The sequence below is a fragment of the Vitis vinifera genome, chromosome 12 (genome assembly GCF_030704535.1).
Source record: "Vitis vinifera cultivar Pinot Noir 40024 chromosome 12, ASM3070453v1".
NCBI lineage: Eukaryota > Viridiplantae > Streptophyta > Magnoliopsida > Vitales > Vitaceae > Vitis > Vitis vinifera.
This window is the reverse complement of record NC_081816.1, coordinates 796,119-817,205: the sequence shown is the minus strand read 5'-3', so window position 1 is coordinate 817,205 and position 21,087 is coordinate 796,119. Positions and strand designations below refer to the sequence as shown.

The following is a 21,087-nucleotide window of genomic DNA, read 5'->3' as shown; positions in this document are numbered from 1 at the left end:
TATTTAATTTTTCATTTTTGGTTTTACTTTCCTAGATTGAAAGATGAAAACTCAACTACAAGTCAAAAATTGATAGAGAAGAATGAACAGTAGTTTTGGTTCTGGTAGGTTGGCCATCTAAGAGTCAAATGTGAACCCACCCCCACACACATTATATCTCCAACACCCAGCAGATTGCAGATTTCATGATTCGTCTTTTTGGTTTTTTGAGCGATGAGGATTCAACATCACTCTTGTAAAAGGAAACCCCAAGTGGGAAGTTGGAAATTTAGTTGGCTGAAAAAGTCATGTTCACCCCATGAATGGACCAGGGGTTGGTGGAAGACACTGGGGTTCTTATGTATAATGTTCAACCTCTTAACTCCAAGACTCGAGGACTTGTGAGGCATCAAAAGTGACAACTAAGAATATACTTTTTAATACACTCCGCAAAGATACATACTGGCTTTATGTGGAAAAAGTGTGTTTTGATAAGCACTTTTGAAGAAAAAACAAAGAAAAAAAATATCTTTTAAAAATAATTCAAATTTTATACATTTTCAGGTCAAATTAGTACTTGGTTACTGCCTTTGAATTAATTATTTTGAGTTGAATATATTAAGAGCCCGTTTGGTAGTGCTTTTTTAAAAATGTTTTTGGTCCTAAAAACACTTAAAAACATTTTTAAGATGAAAAAAAATAGATGTTTGATAATATTTTGAAGAACACTCTTGAAAATTTAAAAAAATATTTTAAGACTTCGATTGATAGCGATTTTAGAAAACGCTTTTAATATTTCTAACATTTCAAAATTTATATCTTTTTAAGTATTAGAAAAATTAAAATCATTGTCAATCGTATTTTAAGTGTTTTTCAAAGAAGTTTTTTTTTTTTTTAAACACTTAAATTTTTTTTATATATTCTTAAAATATCTTTTTTTACTATCTTCCTTTCCCTTTCACTTGTCTCTTTCTTGTCACTTTTCTCTTCTTCTCTCACTTCCCTTTCATAAAAATAATTTTTTGAGTTTTTATTAATAAGAATTTATATATATTTTTATAATAAAAGTTTTTAGTTTATAATAATATTTTCTTTCCGTAATAAATGTCATTTTTAGTAATTTATTATTATTAAAAACGTTTTTTACTTGTGTAATACAATATAAAAAACATTATTATAATCACTTTATCACTGGGCTGTAGAACATATGCCCACCAAACTGAGGTGACGGAACAACTCCCAACAGATTTTTCTTACAGCACATCCGGGAGCAACTCGAACATTAAAAAAAAAAAAAAAAAAAAAAAACATTTGTTTTCTCAAACTTCATTTTTAAGGTAATGGTTGATTTTTTTTTTTGTTTTAAAGAACAAAAAACAAATTCAAACTACCAAATAAATTCATTATGTGTAAAAATTGAAAGCATAATTTTAAACGATATTTATGTTTTCTGGTTTTTTGAAAACAAAAATAAAAATATTATCGAATATATTCTTAATTATTTTTGGGATATATTTTTCATCTTATTATTTTTAAAAATAAATAAATAGATGCCTATATTTTTATATATTTTAAAATTTTAAAGATATTTTTTAAAAGTTAAACTGAAAAATAAAAGTGCAACCGAATGTACTTTTAGTTATTAAAGGCTTACAGGTATTTGGACATAAAATTAAAGGTGGTCACGTGGAACGACAAGTACCGACAGATCTCCCTGTTGGCGGGAAGATGTACATATATTTATTAGGCAGACTCGGAAGCAAGTTGGTATAATGTCAACAATAATATCTAGTGGATAAATTGGTAAAGGAAAGGGAGAGGATAAAGTGTTTGATTCTTGGAAACTAAAGAAGAAAGATAAAATGTATTATAAAATTGATTTTTTTATTGTTTAGTTTTATTTTAAAAAATAGGAGAAAAATCAAATATAATTCAAATTAATTAATTTTTTTTATATATTTTTAAATTATTTAATTTTTACATAAAAGAGAAAATAAGTGAAATGAGTTTGAATTATTATATAAAAATAATTTATTGATTTTAATCTATATTTTATTTTCTTTCATTTTTTCTTACTTTTCTTTTTTATGTTCTTTCTTTCAATTTTCCTTCAAACTTTTTAAGAATCAAATATAGCCATAAGAAATTTTAATAATGAAAATAGATAAGGGACTTTGAAATTAGTGGAATAGGTCAAAAAGGGGATCAAAGCAAGTATTAAGGAATGCTTATCAATGTTGTTGAGGGCTTGCGTTACCGGGTCCACTATAGATGCCAGATAGACGCGCCTTCTCAACTGAAAATGATACTTCCTTCATTTGACCTGCAAAAAATGTCCGGACAAGGGGTTCGGACACACCCTCTGATGGTTTTGTTAGCTTTTATCTCTAACATTTTGATATTCTCACTTGGGCACTCCTCTTTTGGGAAAGAATGCTTATCTTCTTTTACTATGTGAGAGCCTTTTATAGTGCTAAGAGCTTTGTCCCCTTTAATGGTGGGAAGACTTTTTGGCTTGTCATGATGGTGCTAAGAGGGTGGCAGAACCATTATTATCCTGTAGGCGGTTGTCAGAGATTATGGGAAGGATGACTTGCCGTCATCCTTGTTTTTTCGCTCTACAAGTGGCGCGGTGCAGGTCATGACAGGTTGCTTGAAGTGAACCAAGAGGGTCCTATCAAGCATGCTTTTAGTAGTATGAATAATGATGGCTCGCGAGACGCGGTCAAGACTTTTGTCTGAGACGCTAGTATTGGGTTCAGACAAGGGAGTGTGGATAGCATGCTTGATGGTGGGTGCATAGTTTTAAAAGGCTCAAGGCGCACCAAGGCTCAAGGCGCACCAAGACGCAAAGTAGTCCTCGAGCCTGAGGAGCAAGGTGCATCTAAGGCGCGAGCTTTAGTGAAGTGAGGCGCACCCTAATTTACATATATATTTTTATATAATATAATCAAATTTAATAATCATTTATTTGTTCTAAACACATAAATCATCAAATATCATCCAAAACTTCAATTTAATAAACAAAAAACATAAAAATAAAAAACTCCAAGCATAAAAACAAATCCAAATCCATATTGCTAATTGCCTAATACATATCCAAATCCAAAGTTTCCAAACCTAAAGGTCCAAAACATGAAATTTGTCCACAATTCAAAAACATCATTAAAAAACACTTAAATCACAAATTTGTCCACAACAAGCAATCATCACTCCTTCTCTAAATCAACAAAATCATCATCATCATCATTTCCATCACCACATTTGTAGCCTTCCCCATCTTCTTCATATGCTAAATCAACCATGTCTCCATCTTCATCTTCATTTATTAGTGAATGATAAGGCAAAGTTCTAGAACTTGAAGCTATCCCCTTTGTTGGTGGTATTATGCTTGAGCTTGCTCTAGCTCTAGCTCTAGTATCAAACCTGGCCTCCTCAGCTCCAACAGCTCTAGCAACATCACCCCATGTCAAATTATCATCATAAAAAACAAAATCATCTTGTGCACCTCCATGAGAATCCTCATCTTCCATTCTCCCTATCAACCATTCATTGCTATCATCTATATCTTTCAAGGAAATTGGGTCAATGGTGTTATGTTCATTGTATCTTCTCTTCAAGGCTCAATTATACTTAATGTACACCAAATCATTCAAGCGTTGATGATCCAACCTATTTCTCCTCTTGCTATGAATCTGCAAAAATTCATAAGCTCATAAATATATTTTAAAATTTTAACTTTTAAGTTACATTCAAGACTCTATTAGACTATTACTTGTAATTATTTTGGATTTGGTCACTTACATTTTCAAAGATGCTCCAATTCTGTTCACAACCTAATGCACTGCATGTTAAGTTGAGGACTTTCATTACAAACTTTTGCAAATTTGGAGCTGAAGCTCCATATGCAGCCCACCATTCAGCTGTAGTATAGATATTAACAATTTAGTGAAACAATTCACCTATTTTAGCAAAAATACAATCTAATCATTAAAATAAACAAAACTAAATAACTAACCTGGTGCTCTAGTATTTCTTGTCCTAACAACTAACTCATTCCCGAATAGTCCTTGAGCATTTGTGAACAAACTCACTTCGGCCACAACTTTTTCTTGCTTAGCAGGGTCTTTTGTTAGCCTTAAGATGCATTTATACAAATCACTCATAATCTCGGCATCATGCTCTATTTCTGGCTTATCATAGAAGAATTCCGGGTTCAAAAAGTACCCTGCTGCATGCAAAGGCCAATGAAGCTGAATCTCCCACCTCTTATCAATGATGTTGAAGATTTCTTTGTACTTCTCTTCATTTCCATTAAAACTTCTCACAATTGTATCCTTAGCTCTATTCATGGCCTCATAGATGTATCCCATAGGAGCTTTTTTTTCACCATCAACCAAACGAAGCACACGAACTAGGGGACCTGAAACCTTTAAGCAAAACACAATAGTGTTCCAAAATGAAGGCATTAGAACTATGTTGGCTATAGTTTTCCCCTTCTGCTCTTTTGCCCATTTACTATCTGACCAATCCGAGCTTATAAACATCTTCCTCAAATTGTTTTTTTGTTTATGCAATCTCGATAATGTGATGAAAGCAGTTGCAAACCGAGTCTTAGCAATTCCCTTTGTCTAGTAAACCGCCTCATCATGTTGAGTAGCCTTGAGCGATTATAAATATACCCATTTAGTGATATAGCCCTCTCCAATGTCCTCTTGATGTTTGGTAGCTTTCCAATATCTTCCAACATCAAGTCAAGACAATGTGTAGCACATGGTGTCCAATACAAATGTGGGCGCTTTAATTCTAACAACCTCCTTATATGACATTGTAGATAATAAATTTACATAAGTTCTCAAAATAAATAATTCAAATTTTAAAAGTAAATAAAAATTCAAGAAATAGTATTTATTACTTGCCATCACATAACTTGAGTGATTATCTGTTATAACTTGAATAACATTCTCCTCACCAACTTGCTCTACCCATTTGTCAAGTAACTCAAACATCTTTTCTCCCGTTTTAATCATTGAAGAAGCATCAATGGATTGCATGAACATGGTCCCCTTTAAACAATTAACCAAAAAGTTCACCAAAGTTCTCTCTTTCCTATCGGTCCATCCATCCGACATAATTGAACATCCATTTTTCCCCCATTCCACCATATGATATTTCATCAAATCTTTTGTGAGAGCCAATTCTTTCTTAAGGTTAGTAACTCTTACCTCATGAAAAGTTGGTTCCTTCATACCCACACCATATTGGCCAATAGCCTCAATCATTGGTTGGAAACTCGGATATGTGACTACATTAAATGGAATAGCAGCCTCATACATCCATCTTGTGATAAGCATACAAGCTCTTTCTCTTGCTTCCTTTTTGTAGGCATCATTGATGGTAATTTGATTCATCTTTCCACTCCTTCGATTTTGAATAACCATATCTGCATTAGGAGTGAAAAAATGATCCATAGGACCTTTTTGTCTTGGTTTTTTTGAAGAAAACGTCCTACCACCACTTCCTCCTCGGTTACTACCTCCACTAGAAATGTTGGTGACATTTGTTCTACTATTAATCTCCTCACCAATATCTTCATCTTCCAAACCAAACAAATCTTCATTAACATATTCGCTCCCCATATTCATTTGCTCTTTTTGATTTTTCTTGGAACTCATATACTCTTCCATTTCTTCTCTAACATGTTCCGGACATTTTCTACACTTTTTAGCATTTCTATATCCACCAACAAGATGTTGTTTGTGTCTATATATGCCTCATTTGGTTACTTTATCACAAAAAATGCATATGATGGTGTTCAAATCTTTTTCATTAACCAAACGACCATATTTCCACCCCGGATCTCTTCTTCCACTTGCACTAGAGTCCACTTGAGTTTCACTCTCATTATCCATCTTGAAAACAAATTATCTATACTCTACAATAAAATAATTATAATTAAATTAAGAAAAAAATTGAAAAAAAATGCATATCACATTATCACATTAACAACAAATATGCATATGAGTGCTTTTTGTTTATTTATTTTTATTTTGTAAAATTTTCATGTCAAAAACTCAAAATATAATATTTATATTTTTTAAAAAAAATATTACCAATGAGAGTTATGAGATAAGAATGGAAAAAAATGCAGAAAAGTGAAGAAAAAAGAAAAATACCGAGGTCTGGAAGGTACGTGACTATTTCCCCTTTATTTTTCTCCTATTTTTCCCATATTTTTCTTTTTCTTTTTCTTCACTTCTCCAGCATGGAAGAGGCTAGGGCAAAGAATGAGAGTGGTCTCGGGTTGAGAAAGACCAGAAAATGGGGTTGGATGGGACGAACAGGCCAAAACGACATCGTTTTGGGCCCAGCAAATAAAAAAAAATTTAAGGCTCCCGCCTGGGCCGCCTCTCTGCATCTCGACGGTAGGAGGAAGAAGAAGAAGAAGAAGAAGAAGGAGAAAGAGTGCGTACCTGGTTGGACCGTTGGAGGCGACTCGGGCGATCGCCTTGCGCCTTGCCGGAGACGAGCGCCTTGCGCGCCTAAGCGGCGCATTCGTGAAGGGGCGTCACCTCCCTTCAAGCGAGGCGCCGGAGGGTGGTGTCGCGCCGCCCCGAGCCTAGGCGCACCTTTCAGAACTCTGGGTGGGTGTGACTGGGGGGTTGGGATACGTCTCCTAGGTCGCGGCCGTAGGTGGCCTCTCCTTACTAGGTGTCTGTGGTCCCAACTTCGCTCGTATTGTGTCCAATAAGTGGGGTCTTTTATCATGTTGTCTCTTTGATGAGAGACAAGTAGAGTATGAGCTTTCGTCTTGTGGAGCATGATACGGGGGTAAGGGTTGTTCCTGAGGCAGCTCATTATGCATATCAGGGGCGACCCCTGTAGTTCCAGGGTACACTGCCTCTGGGTTAAGCTTAGAATTTGCTTCTTGGCCTCTCGACCGTTGGTCGTGAGGAGGTCCCAAGGACGAAACCTGGATCCATAACACATTGTTTTCTTCTCTAAGTCTCCTTGTTTCTCGGAGCAGGGCTTGCATTTGTCGTTCGCTTTCCAGCTGTCGTCTTCCCATGGTTTCGCGCCATTCAAAATAGCCTTCATCTCCCCTGGCTGATGAACGACTCCTGAAAGGTGTGGACATCTTTGTCGATGCTATGGTTCCCACAGATGGTGCCAATGTTGAGGGCTCGCGTTATAGGGTCCACTATAGATGCTAGATAGATGCACCTTCTTAACTGAAGATGATACTTCCTTCATTTGACATGCAAAAGATGTCCGGACAGGGGGTCTAGGCACACCCTCCGATGGTTTTGTTAGCTTTTATCTCTAACATTTTGATATTCTCACTTGGGCCCTCCTCTTTTGGGAAATAATGCTTACCTTCTTTTACTATGTGAGAGCCTTTTATAGTGTTAGGAGCTTTGTCCCTTTTAATGGTGGGAAGACTTTTTGGCTTGTCATGATAGTGCTAAGAGGGTGACAGAGCCATCATTATCCTGCAGACGGCTGTCAGAGATTATGGGAGGGATGACTTGCCGTCATCTTTGTTTTTTCGCTCTGTAGGCGGCGCGGTGTAGGTCGTGATAGGTTGCCTGAAGTGACCCAGGAGGGTCCGATCGAGCATGCTTTTAGTAGTATGAATAATGATGGCCCGCGAAACGTGGTTAAGACTTTTGTCTGAGACGCTAGCATTGGGTCCGGACAAGGGAGTGTGGATAGCATGTTGGTCCCATGGTCATCCGGATGAAGAGTTGAAAGTGCCACGTGCCCCATGAGGAAAATCTGGACAGAGTGTTGGACGCGCCACGTGTCCAATGGAGGAGTGCTCTGTGAGGCTGCCACATGTGCGTTTAGGGATGGTCCCTACAAATGTTACAAAGAAAGCGTAGATTTAGAGCTTGTTTGGTAGTGATTCTAGTAAGCTCTTTTAATATTTTTAATACTTGAAAATTTTCATCATTTAAGTATTAGAAATGTTAGAAACACTTTATAGAATTACTCCTAAACGCACTCTTACAGTGATTCTGAAAAGTATTTTTGGTATTTCTAATGTTTGAAATTTTTTATTTTTTAAGTATTAGAAATGCTAAAAACACTTTTGAAAATCACTATCAAACACACTCTTAATAATACATATAAATAATAGGATTTATAAAAAGAAGAAAATAATAATTGAACCAACAATTCATTAATTTTCATTTTTTATCATTATGTTCTATGTAGTAGTTTGAATTAACGGAATCATCATGTTTACATAAACCATCACCTAATTCGATTGGATTGGGAACTAATAGCCAAGGGCAATTCCTTCAATCTAGTCCTAGCTAGTAAATATCAAATTTGATTTGCATTTGTGTACATCAATCAACATAGATTGAGTCAAAGTAAACTTTAGCACACCCATGCACTTGCTTCATCGGAATCCATGGGTTGAAAGGCCTTTAACCTCCCTTATTAAGGTGTTTTTAAGAGGGAACACTTTTTTCATATTCAATAGAACCTTTTAGACACATGATGGCCAAGAGAAAATATCTAGGGCCTAATTGATCCAAGTAACGACAACACATACAATAAAGAGTGATTCATGTAAAACTGAAGAGCTCCCTAACCTACTTAGAGGGATCAACCATGAAAAGCATTAGTGGCATTCAACCCATCTTGTAAAATAAGGGATAAAAATCAAGAGGTGATAAGGTAGATATTAGAGGCATGAAGAAACATAGCTGACCATGTTGACTAAGTAAAGAAAACACTTCAAAGGCTAGTAGCTAGGTTGGGACCAATAACAAGCAAATGAGAAGAATTAAATATCATGCAATGAGGGTTACCCCTACCCACATAGAAAGTGGCTCTTTAAAACATGGTCTCAATGTGGGTAAGAGGGTGTCCTAATCCAGAGATAATAGGAGAAGGAATCTACACAAGTAACCCTTATGTTTAGAGGCTAATTGAAGCTAGTGACCTAAGAGAAATGTGAGGAGAAAATAGTTCACATAGCCAAGGAAGCAAGTGTTGCACAAAGAACTATAGGATGTTAGGCCATGGTTCCACAAAATCCAATCATGGATTTTGATATCAATAAATCAATTCATTAAAAGGTAAAAAATCAAGCCAAGGATACAAGACCATGTACCAAGAAAAAAACTTTAAGTTAAATTTTATTTCTTAGGTCTTTGTGCATGCAAGTTAAGGTACACTAAGGATTGCATTCACATCTCTAAATCACATTGTTGTTTAATTACTTAAAACCTCATTCAATTTACTCTTAAATTGGTTTAAAATTCTTAAAGATTAGATGAAGAGTGAGACTAAAGAAGACAAACTAATTGAAAGAACTATTTTAATTAGTTTTCAAAATTTGTTTTCAATCTTACCTAACCAGTTCCTCGACTAATTATAGCTTAAAAAAACAAAATTAAATTGGGAAATCAAGGGAGGTTCATTTCAGCTTGTAAATCCTATTTAAATCTTTTTTCAATATTTTTCAGTTGTGTTCACTTGTTTTTTGAGATCTATTTTTTTAAAAATTATATAAATATGAAAAATGATTAAAAATAAAGTCCTACATATAAAAATTATTTTAGAATGCATTTAAAAACATAAAGAATAAGTTAAAAACATTTCAGATTTTCAAACGAGCTTTTGTTTTATAAAACATCATAAAATAGTTTTCAAAAACCATTCTCGAAAAACTATTTGGATGAAGCTTCCTAGACACAATATTACCAATTGATTCTTTCACAGGAAGACGACTACCATGACAATAATGTATATATTTCATTTTTTTTTCTATGACAAAATTGTACAAATATGTAATTGAATTTGCAGAAATTTTCTCAAGCCCCTTATGCATGGTTTTACTTGAATATAAAAACCCTGCAATTTATGTACTTGTTTTCTAGCATGTCTTCAAAGATGAGTGAAGATTATTGTGTTTTATTACCCATATTATCCGTGTGTTGTCTGATGGAAGTTCAGAAATGCTAGGACGGCCAAGTAATTGAACTCATTGAAATTGAGGTAAAGAAATTAGTTGTTCTTTGACCATATGATATGTAAAATAGCTAGTTGTGATGAAATTGTATACATGCTAAGAGTGCAAAGTGCTTGAACTTTTATTAAAATTGAGGACAAGAAATGAATCTTTTGAAATAATACAACTGCTCCTTCCAAAAGCAAAGCAATCTACATGCAGGAACTTTTACTAGCATATAATATACAATCTTGGTTACTAGATGGATATGATGGACCTGTTGCAAATTTGAAATTGATAAAATAATGTAAAAATAATGTTGTATGGTCCAGCCCTTCAACTTTGTACAAAGTGTAGAGCTCCAAGTTGAGGCTGTTGCCAAAGTGAGATCTAGATAATATTACACTTTCCTTTTTCCAATTGGAAACCAGTGGTTGAATCAATCACTAGCCATGAGATCAACAATAGTAATTTTGCCACAATTGGTGTGGTCTAGTGAATCAAACTATTGGTGATCAACATGATGTCTTTCTATGATATCTTTCCCATCTCCTTTAGCTTGTATATGACAAGCTCAGATTTGCTGCAACAGTGGAATATTCAAATCAATGTTAAAAAAGTTTCAAGAAAATAATGAACAATATGAATAAATTTGTTTTCTATTGTCTTTTCATCCCTTTTAGTTTTCACTTTTTTACTAGTAAAATTATAAATTGTAAATGTCTCTAATCTTATGCTGTTATGACTGAATTCTCTCTCCTTTCTTCCCATCTGCCCTTGCAATGGTCAATAAGATACTAGAAAGGTCCTTGAGGTTGTTAGTTATATTGTGTTAGGACTCTTTTCTTTTTGGATCCCGATAGTAGATTTCCTAAGCAGTCCACAATATGCCTTTTGATAGTCAATGAAGACCACTTATCATTTCATATCTGATGTCTATAACGGAAGCATCCTCAAATTAAGAAAATCCCTCAAATCAAGCAACAAAAATGACTACAGATTTTTAGCCTTCATTCAAGGATGTAACAACCTTTATTTTCCTTGTAACCGATAGCCTTAATTCTGGAAAACTTACTTAGAATAGCCCTTATTAACGTGTATTTATTTTCTCATACAATCTCTTGTAAAAGTGTAATATTTTTCAAACAGAGTAGTAATACATTATTGAGAAATTCTCAAACTTCATCATGGTATTAGAGTAGCCTTCCTCTCACGAGAACTCAATCCCCAACTTTGAAAACACCCACCACCTGATTTCCACTCCATCATTCCCAACTAATATTTCTCTCATTGCTCTCAACATCTCTACTCAAATAAATGAAAAACTCACACCATTAATCTTCCCTCAATGGCGTGCCCAGTTTGAAGCCCTTCTAATTGGCTACAATCTACTTGATTATGTCACAGGTGACAATCCTCCTCCTTCTCCAAGTGATTCATTCACTACCAATCCATAGAAAACCCACTGGATAAGACAAGATAAACTTATCCTCAGTGCCATTTTGGCATCCACCACCTCCACAATCACCCCATTCATTTCCTCTGCACAAACATCACAACAGCATAACAAAAATTGCATACCATATATGCGAGCAAATCTCGTACTCGGGCCATGCAATTGAAGGAGGAACTCACAATGATTAAGAAAGAGAATCAGACAGTTCAAGAATACCTGCACATTGTCAAGGCTCTTGCTGATGAAATCTCTCTCATCGATCATCCCATTACAGATGATGATCTCACCTTGTAATTCTCAATGGACTGGGTAGTGATTTTCGAGAAATCGCGGTACCTATACGAGCAAGGGAAAAACCACTTGTGTTCGAGGAATTGCATGATCTGCTTGTAGGCCATGATGTCTACCTCTAACACCTTGAAACCACCACACATCAACTGGTTGCGTTGGCCAACTACTCCAATCGGCGTCCTACTTCTTCATCCGACGACCAACACTCTAAAGGTAACTTTAAAAATGGGTATGGTTGAAATGGGGGTTTCTCACACCAAGATTCCAATCAGGGCTCTTATCGGCCATCTGGAGGCCCAAATAATTCCAAGAAATCCAATGGGCAGCGCAAATACACTCCAAAGTGCCAAATCTGTGATGAACTGGGCCACATTGCTAAACATTGTCCACGTCTGCGCTTTGTTGAGCCCACTACCAATTATGTTGCCACTTCACCTGCAACAAACCCAAAATGGCTTATTGATTATGGAACTTCACACAACATTACTAGTGATTTAGCCAATTTATTTATTCACTTTGAGTACGACGACATTGATGAAGGTGTCATAGGTGACAGTTCAGGTATGCATGTCTCGCACGTTGGCTCATTGGTTCTCAAATCACCCACATGCACTTTTCATTTAAATGATACTCTTTGTGTTCCTAATATTCACAAAAATCTCATTTCTGTCCATTACTTCACCTCACAAAACAATGTTTTTGTTGAATTTCATCCCTTGTTTTTCCTTGTTAAGGACAAGATCACGGGGGCGGTTCTACTCAAAGGTGCGTGTGAAAATGACGTTTACACTCTCCCAAATTTACTGGTGCAAGCTTCTCCAAAAATGGTTGCTGATGTGCATGAACGGACATCAATCAATGGGTGGCACAACCATCTTGGACATCCCTCTCAAAAAATAATTCATCACTTTGTTAAGAATTTTTCTTTTCCAATAATACAAGAAGAACATAGTTCTCATCTTTGTACCTCTTATTCTATTACTAAAGCGCACAAACAACCATTTTGGATCAATAGCCTTCAAAGTTATGCACCTCTTGATTTAATTTATACTGATGTTTGGGGTCCCTCAAATATAATTGGTATTGATGGATCACAATATTATTTGATTTTGGTTGACCATTTTACAAAGTATATTTGGTTTTATCCAATGGAAACCAAATCTCAAGTAAGCATGATATTTCCTCAATTTAAACATCTCGTTGAAAATCGATTTCAATCAAAAATCAAAAGTATCTACTCGAATAACGGTGGTGAATTTGTTGCCTTAAAAAAATATTTTTCTATACATGGCATAAGTCATTACACCACAACTCCTCACACACCACAACAAAATGGTGTATCCAAGCGTCGTCATCGTCATTTGGTAGAAATGGGTCTTACCCTTTTACATGATGCTTCTTTATCTCTCTCATATTGGCCTCATGCCTTTTTAACAACTACTTACCTTATCAACAGACAACCAACCCCTCTCCTACATAACAAATCCCCTTTTGAAGCATTATTTCATCAGCCCCCCGACTATCTTAAACTAAAAAAATTCGAGTGTCTATGTTTTCCTTTCACCAAGCCTTATAACACATATAAATTGCAGCCCAAGGCAACACCATGTTTGTTTATGGGCTATTCCCCAACCCAGAATGCGTATAAATGTCTTGACCCACAAGCCCATAAACTATATTTATCTAGGCACGTTCTGTTTGATGAAAGTCAAACCCATCATCTCCTTTGTTCAGTCGATACACAGGTTCTAACCATGTCCATTTCGCCTGCGCCACCTGTGCCGCTCACACTTTTGCCGCAACCACCGCTAGTGCCAACGAGAGGTAACACCATTTTTGCCTCATCTCCAGGTAACTGCCTCAACTCCTCTTCTTTTCCTTTTCGAGATATGCAATCCCTAAATTCATACCCTAATTCCTCTCAATCACATGAACACTAATCTACTCTCAAAACCCATGGTTGCTCATGATGACCATCACAGTGACCCTCCACTGCCTCCTTCTCACCGCATCCACACCATGACCACTCGATCAATGAATAACATTCATAAGGCCAAACAGTTCAACTCCGTGACCAAACACCCGCTCCCACCAACCATTGAACCAACATGTGTGGGCCAAACACTTCGTGAACCTCACTAGGGACATGCTATGTCAGATGAGCTTACTGCTCTCATACGTCATGGCACTTGGGATCTTATTTCCCTGCCCAAAAATTGTAATCCTGTTGGGTGCAAATGGGTATTCCGTGTGTAACGAAACTCGAATGGTTCAGTTGACCGATTCAAAGCGAGGCTTGTTGCTAAAGGATTTAATCAACGAGAAGGGTTAGATTACAAAGAAACCTTCAGCCTAGTTGTAAAACCTGCAACCATTAGGACTGTCTTGACAGTGGCTATAATGTAGAGGTGGTCATTAAGACAGTTAGATGTTAACAACGCTTTTTTGCATGGTGACTTGACTGAGACTGTGTATATGACACAACCACTAGGATTCAAAGATGTCAACAAGCCAAATCATGTGTGTAGGTTACGTAAGGCTATCTATGGCCTTAAATAGGCCCTAAGAGCTTGGTATTCAGCTCTTAAACTGGCACTTATGGGTCTTGGTTTTCAAATTCCAAAGCTGACTCATCTTTTTTTATCTTTCGCCAGAACTTTGTCATACACTATTTATTAGTATATGTGGATGATTTGGTTATCACTGGCAATAATTTGTGCTTTGTGTCTGAGATTGTTGCACAACTTGGTAATCAGCTTTCCTTAAAGGACATGGGACAACCCAACTTTTTCTTGTGAATGGAGGTTATTTCTACAAAATCTGGGTTTTTTTTGTCTCAACATAAATATATTCGAGACCTATTGTCTAAAACCAATATGATTGGTGCTAAAGATGTCTCAACCCCATTGTCCACCACCATGTTCCTCAAATTGGTTGATGGTACTTCATCTACCAATAGTATAGAGTTTCGAAGTGTCATTGGTGCTCTTCAATACCTGTCCCTCACTAGACCAGATATCTCATTCTCTGTAAATAAACTTTCTCAGTTTATGCATAAGCCTATGGTGACACATTTGACAGCTACAAAGCGATTTCTTCGCTATTTAAAGCACACTATATTTCATATACTTCACATAAAAAAAAAAATAAAAAAATCCAGCTTTGAACTCATTACATATTCTGATGTGGATTGGGCGGGCAACTATGATGATCAGACCCCCACCTCCGCATATATCTCATTTATTGGTGTCAATCCTATCTCCTGGAGTTCAAAGAAGCAAAGGGCAGTGACACGTTCATCCACTGAAGTCTAATATAGAGCCTTTGCCAATGCAGCCTCCGAGACATCATGGCTTCTTTCATTATTCAAGGAACTAGGTCTGCCTTTATCTGGACAACCCAAGCTGCTCTGTGATAATTTGGGTGCAACTCACCTCAGTTTTAATCCAGTCTAACACTCTCGAATGAAACACATTCAGATTGACCTTCATTTTTTCCAAGATATGGTTCAAAGTGGCGTTCTAAATGTTCATCATGTTAACACTCAGGACCAGCTTGTTGATTTTCTCACAAAAGGCCTCTCTCGCTAAAGGACATAAATTTTAAGGGACAAGATTGGCTTAGCCGATGGCAGCTCCATCTTGCGGGGGCGTATAAAGGAAGTATCCTCAAATCAAGAAAATCCCTCAAATCAAGCAACAAAAATGACTGCAGATTTTTAGTCTTCATTCAAGGATGTAACAACCTTTATTTTCCTTGTAATCGATAGCCTTAATTCTAGGAAACTTACTTAGAATAGCCCTTGTTAACATGTATTTATTTTCTCATACAATCTCTTGTAAAAATGTAATATTTTTCAAACAGAATAGTAATACATTATTGAGAAATTCTCAAACTTCATCAATGTCCCTGCCATGAAACCAAACTTGTGTTCTAAAGATTTTTGCTTTGTGCCTAAATCTGGACCACTCTCCCATTGTATAGCATGCACCATAAACGTCACTTAGGATATCTCATTTGATCCCATATCAATATTCTTAAAACTTTTCTTCCACAGTTAGCATGTCTACTTTTTAAAAGTTGTTCTTAAACACTAATGAGCCAGGACTGTTTGACATTAGACTTCTAGCCCCATAAATACCACTCATGATATCTCATTTGATCCCATATCAATATAGTTGAAAATTTTCCTTCACAGTTAGCGTTTCTACTCTTTTAAAGTTGTTCTCAAACACTTTAATGAGCGAAGACCATTCAGTCTTAGACTTCGTTTGAAATATCATTGGGTCAATATGGATCTTTCTTATATTGATCCTCAATATTTTAAATTTTTGCCCGAATTCCACTAGGAAATGATGTCTGGGGATCCCACATGTAATTTTCTTTGCATCCTTGGGTTTGCTTGAATAGTTCTCCTGACACTCATTAGTTGATCATTATATTGTTCACTTTCTCTTTTATCTCAGTCCCATATATGCTCACTCACAATTTTGAGATACGGTGGGCTTGTCATGGGCAGGATTTGATGTATGCGATTCTAGCATGGTTCCTAGCTTCCATATTCACCCCCATACATATTCCATCCATCATTATAACTTGCTTGTGTTTTTGTACATGATAGTTCCAATTTTAAATCAATAGTAGCAACAACATCAATTTCTTTCTATCCTATTTAAAAGCTTGATAATTACTTTGCAAAATTTTGTTTTATAATCTATGCCATGTTACCCATGTTGTCTGATATTAGTTTTTGTATCTATGTTGTTAGTTGTGTCAGCGTTTTTCCTATAATGTGTAGCCATATATAATTATTATTTAATGGTATCAATTGATAGGTAGGTGAATCAATTGATTGGGCATCCAAGAGTCTTATGTATGAAATAATCAAATTATAAATGAGGAGTTAAAAAATTTAATTTATATGAATGTCGTGTTACAATTTTTGTAACCCCATCATTATGAAATTTATTTTGTACATTATGTTTATGAGTAATAGAGGAAAAGGAAAAAGTATAACCTATGCAATTATAGAGATGTATTCAAATTAATAACCCATTAATTTGTATATAATGAATGTAAATAATGAGTATAACTCTCATATAGTCTTTGATGGGAAGACTACGAGATATACAACTTTTTATAAATTAAGGTCCCAAACCACATTCTCATTCTTATGTCATTTTGTTGTTTTATTTTTAACAACATACATCACACAAGTGACCTATCCACCTTGACAATACAATTCATAAGGTGACTCAATCTAACTTAAAAAATGTTATTGGTATCATGGATCAAGATAAGAATATGATAATTATTTTAGTACTTATATTTATTTTGTTTTATACATCCAAAATTGTTTTTTAAAATAATTATTTCCGCGTAAAATTTATAAAAGTTTGATTAACAAGCTGATGTTGAATCTTCGGTTCTAAGCCCCAGTTGTAGGTAGTAGCTTTTTATTGGTTGCAACCACTGCGTAAGAATGTAAAATTTGAATGAACATGCCAATTTCATCATAAAACCAATAGTTAGAAAAATGAGGCATACCTGATTGATCCATCATTATCAAGGTTCTGCAGCCACTAAACCTGCAAGAATCAGCTTCTCAAGAACCGATTTCGCAATCCTTCGATTCCTCCTGTCAATGCTCAGCTCAGTGAGGTAGAGAAAAGCCCTAGCAACAGCCAATGTGCTTACCAATAGCCAAATTATTGCAAAGCACCTGCCCGCCAATGTTTCAAATGCATAATCCCCATATCCTACTGTTGTCACTGATGTTACCGATAGGTAAACACTATCAACCCAAGTCAGATCCTCCAAAAGATGTATTCCAATGGTCCCCACAGCAATGCAAACAATCACAACAGCCAATGCCAAAACCACTTTGATTCTTATCCTTATTCTTCCCTTTTCTGGGTCTATCATATATGTCTGTATCATTGTATGGCATTGGTTCAGATCTACAGTGCTCATCATAACTGCCTCTTGCCTGTCAAGAACATAGGTGAGCAGACCATTGAGCAAAATATGGATGATACCAAAGCCAACTAAGATGAAAACACAAGTGAACATCTTGGTAAATGTCGTGTCTGGAACAATATCTCCATAACCAATTGTGCAGAGAGTGACGACAGAAAAATACAAGGCGTCCACTGGTTTTACAGTGAGATGGCCCTTGAAACTTCCACTTTTCAGGCAAATTATTACAATTCCAACTATACAATACAAAATGACCCAGATGAAGGCTTGCCTGACGATTAGAGGCATTGATTTTTGGGAAGGTCTCGGGTCCTCCTTGGCGTAGGTAAACACAGAAGGAGCAGAGTGTGAGCGGCGGGGGAGATTTCTCTTCCTGTTTAAGTTTGAAATGAGGTCAACAAAGAAAGAAGTGGGTGTTGTGGTGGTAATACGGGCAGTCGATTGTCGCCAATGTGAACCAGGGTCAAGAATGCTGGAGGCAAACTCTCTCCTGGGAGATGGTCTGCTTGACTCCCCTACCACTGCTTGTCTGGAGAGAAGGGCCTCATCCATGGTGAATCCACGTGATATGAAGTCCACAAACTCTTGCTGTCCTAGACTTCTAATTTAATTTTTCATTTTTGGTTTTACTTTCCTAGATTGAAAGATGACACTCAACTACAAGTCAAAATTGATAAGACAATAATGAACACTAGTTTTGGTTCTGGTAGGTTGGCCAGCTAAGAGTCAAATGTGACAACCCCCACACACATTCTCTCTTCAAAACCCACCAGATTTCATGATTCACCTTTTTTTTTTTGGAGCGGTGAGGATTCAACATCACCCTTAGAATCTTAATTTGTGGTTAGTTCTTGCAAATTTGGGACTGTTTTTCGATATAGTTTTCACCATTCAACTATAATATTTCAAATGTAAACAAAAAATTAGTAAGCTAGCAAGTAACATTTGACTAATAGTAGGTAAAACTAAGTCATCTAATGTCTAATTTAGAAATATAAACTTTCTTAAAATACTTTATACCTGGAGGTATTGTCTTTGTCAATCTAATGGTTATTGGAATACAAAAGAGGCCTTTCACATTCTTATAAGTTGTCAATTCGTGAATGATCTTATTTTCCAAATTAATGTTGGAAACTAATCTATTCATGCAAGAATATAATCCCCACAGTGTCACTTCTCCATCCTCCCACACAAGGGTTGTTGTAGAAAAATTCATGTTTAAGAAGTGACCCATTGCATGCAAAGGATGGTGGAGTTGACCGTCCTATCTTTTGTCAATGATAGAGAAGATCTCTTTGTACTTATTCTATCTGTAGCTTCATATATGTACCCATGGTTTTCTTTCATTGTTAGCAAATCAAAGAACATTAACAAGAAGACCCACCACCTTAAGAATATACACAATGTGGTTCCAAATGAAGACAACAAAACAATTTTTGACACATGTTTTCCCTTTGCTTCTTTTGCCCATTTACTAGCCAACCACTCATAAAAAAGTGAACATTAATCTCAAATTGTGCATTTGAATGCGTGGATATTTTGTAGGGTGAGAAATCATGTAGCAAATTGAGTTATGTCTGGCTTGACCAATTCCATTTGCTTAGTGAACTCTTTCATCATATTTAGCACACCCACATGATTATACATGAACCCATTCAATGGACCACATTAAGGAGAAGAATATTGTCCAAGTAAAATTGATGATGGACCTAATTATGTAATAGCAGGTAAGATTTTTTTTTTTAATCAAGTTCTTTAGGTTTTATTTGTGTCATTTAAACATTATATTATAACTTATTGTTTATCATTTTTATTTATTATGTTTTTTTGTTCAAAATTTAAATAGGGAAGTTCTTAAAAGCAAAAAACAACCCCATTTGACATCTTGTACTACTTATTATATGGATCTCATTTTAGAAGATGGTGAGAAACTTACTACAATGAAGAGGACTTTAACAAGAGCCATTTCATTGAACAAGAACTGGTTGAGTCATGCATAACTTGATTTGAAATATGTTTTCTTTCCCAACAAAGTTTCCACATGCAAAAGCACGATTTGAGATTGATGTTCACTTTTAACAAGTGGTTACCTAGAAAATGCAAAGTTTTTATTAAAGTGGGGTTCAATGACTAACTTGATTTTGAAGAGGGGGAGACAATTTGGAGGATATTGAAGGGCATGATGATGAGATGGAGGGCTATCAATCTCAGTCTTGACGGAAGTTTTGACAAATTTAATTTTAGTGATGATTATGATGATGATGCCAAACATTTCTCTAGGATGTTTTTTGAAAATTTAATAGTGGTGATTGTTGGAGATTGCGTTTATATTGATTAAGTATTAAATAGGTAAATATATTTATACTCTTCATTGCTTTACTATAGTCAAACTATTGCCTTATTTTTCGCCTTTTGCCTTGGACTAAATGGTGTCCTATTGCCTTGACATTGCATTTTTCATTGGACAACACTGCTTGTAACATGTTATGGCACTGGTATTCACTCTTATTCAAGTGTCTTTATAAAGTAGGATTATGCATGCATAATGTCCTAGAACAATTGAATTAAAAGCTTGTTTGATTCATAGAGCCAACAGAACAGCCTATAATTGACAGGATAGGAGAAAATTGATTTGTTGTTATATTGGAATTATCTTGAAACTTGGAGACTAGGCTCAGCCTATACTAGATACTCTTATATGCTTAAAAGACTACATTCTGTCCATTAGAATAGTCCCTCTTGTATGATTGGTTTTTCTAATTTGAAATTCTGCAAATAAGCTTATCCATAATTACTTCATCATGTTTATTCTTGTGCTTTTGGTTGGGATGTGGATAGGAATCTTTGTAAATATGCTAGATAGCCTACCTGACTCCTGATCCACTTACCAAATAATGTCTATGAGCTAGTGTCTGAATACCCATTGTTTCATGGTTAAGAACGCATTTGATAGTAATTTTAGGAAGTATTTTTAAATTTTTTAAGACCTAATTTTTTATTTATCATTTAAGTGTTAAATAGACGAAAAATGTTTTTTAGAATCACTATCAAACGCAACTTAAGTGTCACAACATGAGATAGTCTAGTTAGGCAAGGTGTGAATTACACTAAAGTCTTACATGCCATAACAATATGAAATGCAGTTATTGAATATCGATTATAGGTTTGAAAACTTTTCAAATTACTCATATATTATAAATTTTATTCTCTTTAAAGTTTGAAAATTTTTCTCTTCTTTTGTCATTTTCTATTTTTTTTTTGAAAATTTTCTCTTCAACTCTTTCAATGGGTTTTGTCTAACAATGCTATCGGTTTGAGATTTTTTTTTAATTCACAAATTTCTTGCTCAAATTACTTCATTCGTGTTCTTATTTTTATTAAAAAGCTCTTATATTAAAGGAAAAAAGTATTT

At 35.4% G+C, this 21,087-nt stretch overlaps 1 protein-coding gene across 1 annotated transcript; it reads right to left on the bottom strand.

The window, feature by feature from the left end:
- Positions 1-10,067: 10,067 nt before the first annotated feature.
- Positions 10,068-18,260, bottom strand: LOC100252233 (two-pore potassium channel 3). Its single transcript, XM_019223569.2, has 2 exons — positions 17,244-18,260; positions 10,068-10,532 (listed from the first exon to the last, which is right to left on the bottom strand). The coding sequence occupies exon 1, from the start codon at positions 18,225-18,227 to the stop codon at positions 17,262-17,264; it is 966 nt and encodes a 321-aa protein (XP_019079114.1). The 5' UTR covers positions 18,228-18,260; the 3' UTR covers positions 10,068-10,532; positions 17,244-17,261.
- Between the last annotated feature and the right edge of the window lie 2,827 nt (positions 18,261-21,087).